The sequence below is a fragment of the Austrofundulus limnaeus genome, unplaced genomic scaffold (assembly GCF_001266775.1).
Source record: "Austrofundulus limnaeus strain Quisiro unplaced genomic scaffold, Austrofundulus_limnaeus-1.0 Scaffold206, whole genome shotgun sequence".
Classification (NCBI taxonomy): Eukaryota; Metazoa; Chordata; class Actinopteri; order Cyprinodontiformes; family Rivulidae; genus Austrofundulus; species Austrofundulus limnaeus.
The window spans coordinates 700,101-706,469 of NW_013952608.1; the positions used below are offsets into that span (position 1 = coordinate 700,101).

Here is a 6,369-nt window from a genome sequence, read left to right on the forward strand (position 1 = left end):
GTTTAAACTTTTATTTTAAACTTTTAGTTTAAAAATTATAAAAACTGAACATCCTACAGTATTTTTACAGTCTTTATTTTACAGTTAAAGTATATGTTTATCATATAAAGTCTAATGTTACAACTAATTGGGGATCCTTTTAAAAATTAACTCCGGCGCTGCTCAGGCATCCGGCATTAATAGGATCTGTTCTAATTTTGACGGATCGCCGTCCGCTCACCGCCGCCCTGCGCAGCCATTGTAAATACACTCTCATTGATTATAATGGGTGCGTATTTGCTGCGGAGGTCGGACTGGAGCGGAGCGGACCGGAGCCGGAACGCATGTAATGAAATCAGTGGTCATGGGCGGGGTGTGCGAGGTGGGAGGGGGGGCGGGTGCTCTGCTATGAGGAAGTTCATCTTAAAGGACACGTCCCAGGGGCGTTTCTGGTCCCCACCTGTCGTTTTGCTCCTCAGCACGGCTTCCTAAAAACGCTGCAGGATTTCTCAAACATGCATGAATGAGTCAGAGCAAGGCTTTGAGCATGTTTTTTATGAGAGGATAACATTATAACATGATATAAAACTCAAAAAAGTTGATTTTACATGAAGGTTTCACACAGAAGTCTGCATTTCCACCAGAGAAACCTGGTGTTAGGCTGAGGTTAGTGTGACTCTCAGCACTTTCCTGTCAGGTTTCATGTCCAACATATCTGACCTCTGTTGTTCAAACAGATGGGGAAAACACAACCCTGAGGAATCAAGTCAATGTATTTTAGATCATGTTATTAGTTTTACATTGGATCCTTTTTTTTTCACTTGAAGGATACTTTAACTGGACATGACAGGGCTTTACTGTCAGCTGGTACTTTCCACAGGATGTGATGAATATGGTGGAGTGTGTTTGTGTGTTTCAGGCTCAGATGAAGAGCTGACAGAGCCAACTAAAAGACAGAAATGCTTACAGGCCCCAGAATCCACATCTGGCTGCCAGGTAGCCGTGGAAACTGAAAAGGACAACAGCTGGAAGCTGAAAAACAGGAAGGAGGCYTGATATTCTACCTTCTCCCACAGTCCCAGATATCTCACATGAGGCCTCACAAACTGACAGGCAGCTGAAAGCGCTCCTGGAAACACAACCTTTCCTTTGTCCCAGGCTGAGAAACTTTTATTTTTCATGTTGCGTAATAACTGGGAGATTTTTCAACTATGCTTGCTGCTAAAAATAAAAGAGGCTTTAAGGTGGACAAACCCAGCTTCAATCAGGAATGTATCTAAACACAGTTAGATCTGTTAGAACTCAGAATATGTGTTAAAGGGATCCATGATTAGTTGTAACATTAGACTTTATTTAATAAACACATATTTAACTGTAAAAATACTGTAGGATGTTCAGTTTTTATAATTTTTAAACTAAAAGTTAAAAGATACACTACACGGATGGGGCCATTTTATTTACATACAAAGCATTCTGGGTAAATGATGACGTGGATAGGTCCTCGGTGCGAGACTAGCGAGCTATATCAACCCTGAAGGTTAATCTTGGACAATATCTGATGATCGACTCTTTTAAATGAAACCAGAGAGCGTTGACAGAGAGGAGAAGGTAGAAATGACTCAGCCTGGAACTGAAAATATGGATGGAGGACAACAGTTTAGCTTGTATGTCACGCTAGCACCGAGCTAATACATATAAGGCAATATAGTGTTTGGGGCTAACGCTAAAGCTAACAAGCTAATCTGAGGTTCTTCTTCCATGAAGCAGCTCTGTTGTCCTCCATCCATATTTTCAGTTCCAGGCTGAGTCATTTCTACCTTCTCCTCTCTGTCAACGCTCTCTGGTTTCATTTAAAAGAGTCGATCATCAGATATTGTCCCATTTTTAGTCTTTATTTTACAGTTAAAATATATGTTTATCAAATAAAGTCTAATGTTACAGTCAATCAGGGATCCCTTTAATGAAGACACTCAGCTACAACTACACCAAACTGAAGTTCAATATTTGTACAACTAACAGCCTTTTTTGTGTTTGCCGAGGTGTGGTGGCCATCTTGTATCAGGTTAACACTATTATTGTAGATGTTGATTCAATGATTACATTGAAAGAGCTTTATTACAATTCAACAAGTGATTTATGAGAAGTTTTGCTAACACACTGACACAGGCAGAAACATCACTGTCCACCTGTTAGTAACAAGTGGCAATAAATAACACAGTCTCTGGGTCAGTAGTGACATATTTCTGTCACATTGGTTTTGCCACGTCCACATGACAAAGTAACATAAATATTAAAGAAAACATTTTGAGCCCAGCAGAGCTGCAAAAACACAGAAGCTACAGAAAAGATGGAAAAATTTAATCTGCGCTCGAGGTTGCCTCACGTCTGGAAGAAGTTTGTCTGAGGCTCCTCAGAGCAAACATTTCACTCAGTATAAGATCACAACTCTCTGTCAGAATGTCTGACATTTACACAGGTTAGTAAAAATAATAATAATAATAATCTGTGTCATTACATACCTCTCTCTGAGTCTGACAGCGGACTGAACTGTTTAGACTCAGGCTGAGATTCTGAACAGATGAAAGATGAGCCAGAGAAGCAAAAAGACAAAAAGTAGAAGAAGAAAACATGAACAGTACAACAGAAGCAGGTTCTGTACACAGAAAGTTGATGAGAAATGATGCTCTGAAATGATATTCTGAGCTGCTATCTTAAGTCATAAAATAATAACTAGGTCTGTGGTTCCGTTACACAAATAAGTTTACAGAGTGAATAAAAAAGCCMGTAACTGCAGTAAAAAAGCAAAGAGATAATAAAAACTCAGAGGTTCTTTTATTGAATTTATCAGGACTTCCTGGCAGAAAGAAGCCGCAGACGTTTGTCCCCGACTGGATCCTGCYGTACAGCAGAAACCAGCTCTCGTGTGTTTACCAGCCACTTTAGCTCGTCTGGACTGTATTTGTAATTTGTTGACGGGCCAGTTTTCCACAGGCTGAGCCCGTCTACGTGTCTGTTGTGGATTTGTGCTGAAGGAGAAGTGCAAAGCTGTGTGGGCGTCTGCTGTGGCCTCAGTGAGAAAGGAGCAAAGCAAATGTACCCAAAACGATGGGCTTCTTAGGACAGCTGAGGACAGACGAAGAGACGGCGGCTGCAGAGCAGGTGAATGAGACGGGACAGAGAGAAATGAGGAACAAAAGAAAGAGAAAAAACATCAGACTAAATGTACAAACTTTTTTTTCTTTTTACAAATGTCAGTGTGTGCAATTTAGTGACATCTAGTGGTAAAACTAAAGCTGGCAACACCTCAAAGCGATGAGTCAGATCTTTTGGTACAGAGTCCTGTGGAAAGTTTAAGAACAATTAATATCTTACCTGTTGTAGATAGCTCTTTAAATGACCTCAGTTTGGAGAAATAGATTCATTTTGATTGAATTATCATTATGGTTGGGTGGTATTGATCATTTTTCTTACTGCAGTATACAGTATTACCAGGGGGTAGAGGGTGTTTGGTCTGTGGAGTATTGAGTCAATTATATTTAATGGAGTAATGGTTAGAATTTACATGCWTATACAGCCAAAGAGAGGCGTGGAGAACAAACCCTGTTGCTCTGATGCTGCCTGTCACTCAATCTGAGAGCAGCAGTGGTCAGAAGTCATGTCAGAAACTTTACTGTGCCTCTTCTGAAAGAGCCTACTCTTTTTACTCCTACACCCCCAAGACCAATTTCCTAGGAGAAACACTGATGTGCACTGTTATAAAGAACGTGTATGATTTACTAGAGAGAATCCTCGTAACAATTTGCACTAACATTTGGTAAGTAAATTTAAATGCTACAAATTCAAGTAATATTTACTCATCATTTTCTAGTAAAAGTTATTAATAATATAGTTAAAGATTTGTGAATAAATCAGGTAAATTTTACTTAACTTGATCAAGTGTATGTTACAAGATTTAACTGAGCAAATTAAGTAAAATTTACCTGATTTATTCACAAATCTTTAACTATATTCTTAATAACTTTTACTAGATAATGTATTACATGAATTTGTAGCATTTAAATTTACTTAAACGTTAGTGCAAATCGTTTACAGGATTTTCTCTAGTAAATCTTACAAATTATTTTTTACAGTGTAGACTGTGTAAGTCCCAGTTTTCTTAGTGGAATTCACAATAAAAATTTGACGCACCACCTCATGAGACTAATACCGTTGTAATTTTTATAAACAGTCACCATGTTTTGATACAGCAGTATACATAAAATACTGTTATACCGACCAAGCCTATCACCAAACTAACAGCTAGTCCTAGGGGGGCCAAGACCACAGGGGATTACTGTCATCCTAAAATGACTTATTTTTTAACCTGGATAACAGAAGGAACTGTGATATGTAACGATTTAGTTCAGAAATAAATACTGATGAAGCCAGGAAGAAAAAACCTGAAAAGTATCAACAGGTGCTAGTATGAGTAAAATCAGATAGCTGACCACTTGGATTTACAATGACAACCTGGACAATGAAGATTAGAATATAAATGTTTATGTCATCTCTCTCATGTTTTCAGAGCACAGTTAATGAACTGTTGGTTAAAGRCCATGTTGGAAATGCAGACAGCAAATAAAACCTGTGAGTTTTTGGTGGCTGGGACTCACCGACGCTCCCTGCGCTGCCCTCTCTGCCTTCTCGCCGACCTCTCGCGCTGTTCTCCCGTCCTGACTTCACCCTCTGCCAGGACACAGCAAGAAACACATGTAGGAAGGAAATCAGGATAACACAGGTAAAAATATAAGTGGGACTGAATGGAGAAGGAACGGAACAGAAATGGTTTTCACGTGCGTTTACATTGAAAAGAGGTTTTAAAGGTTTGTTTACTGGTTTTATTTCTAATACGATGACAGTAATCTTAGCTAACACCTTAGTTTGGAGTAAAATGGATTCACAGTGATCACCTTCAGGTCTATATGACCCAGCTGGGTTAGGTTACCTCTTCCTGCCTATTCTGGATGAGTCTCATACAATATGTAAACATTTGTTTTGCACATTCATTTATTTTTGACTCTTTACAATTCAATATTCAAACACATGATAACAATCTGCTGGATTTGAAAGAAAAAGAAACAGAATTGATTAAGAACTGGAGAATTGGGGGATTACTGAGTCAAACCTCTGGCTCTCTCTCTCTCTCTCTCAGTTCAGTTTCTCTGGTCCAAGAGAGTCTTTGATTTAAGACCAGCTGGGTTTCAGCTCATAAACTTCTATTCCTGATGGCTTCTTGGCTCTCAGAGACTTCTCCACAACACCAGTGTTTTTCCAACGTTTAAATCTTTCAGATCATCTTCATTCTCAGCTTGGATGGAGAGCTGAACAGAACGCAGTTCTTTAATCCCCATTAGGACCACAGATGTTGTCGTCTTGGAAACTGAGTGCGATTTCGTCATTGTTTCTCTGTRCGTAGTTGTGGAAATCCTGTTAAATCTTCCATCATACAAAATGCCTTCCTTTTACAGCATGGGTTAAATTTCCATTGTTATGCTGATGATACTCAGTTATATTTATCCATGAAACCTGATAAATCTAACCAGTTACTTAAACTACAAGCATGTCTTACAGACATAAAAACATGGATGACTCTTAACTTTCTGCTTCTAAACTCAGATAAGACAGAGGTTATGGTTCTTGCACCTGAACATCTCAGGGATCAACTTTGCAGCCTTTCAGCTCCTCTGGATGGCATTAATCTGGCCTCCAGTTCTAATGTAAAGAACCTTGGTGTTATTTTTGATCAGGACATGTCTTTTAACCCCCACATTAAAAATGTTACCAGGACCGCCGTCTTCCACCTGCGTAATATCACTAAAATTAGAAATATTTTGTCCAAAAATGATACAGAAAAACTGATTCATGCATTTATCTTGTCTAGACTGGATTACTGTAATTCTTTATTATCTGGACATCCAAAAAACTCTTTAAGAAGTCTTCAGTTAATCCAAAATGCTGCTGCTAGAGTTTTAATGAGAGTTGGAAGGAGAGATCATATTTCTCCAGTTTTAGCTTCTCTCCACTGGCTCCCTGTCAAATTCAGAATAGAATTTAAAATATTCCTCCTAACATACAAAGCTGTTAACAACCAAGCTCCATCGTATATTAAAGATCTTATTATTCCATACCTTCCTAACAGAGCACTTTGCTCTCAGACTGCAGGTTTACTTGTGGTTCCTGGAGTTTCTAGTAGAATGGGAGACAGAGCATTCAGTTATCAAGCTCCCCTCTTGTGGAACCAACTTCGGTTTCTGTCCGTGAGGCTGACACTTTTAAGCCTATAGCAGCAGAACTAAGGAATAGCTCAGGAAACCTAAGTCTAACTATATGATTTATCATAAAGGTAAGTCT

General features: G+C 38.9%; 1 protein-coding gene across 1 annotated transcript in view; it reads right to left on the bottom strand.

Annotated features, from left to right (window-relative positions):
• The window catches only part of ift88 (intraflagellar transport 88 homolog), a gene marked incomplete in the record, with an annotated part of 51,633 nt that overhangs the window by 6,840 nt on the left and 38,424 nt on the right, over positions 1 to 6,369 (bottom strand). The window contains 3 exon segments of the mRNA XM_014018977.1: positions 2,499 to 2,549; positions 3,077 to 3,127; positions 4,632 to 4,704. Coding sequence (XP_013874431.1) covers positions 2,499 to 2,549; positions 3,077 to 3,127; positions 4,632 to 4,704 — 175 coding nt within the window.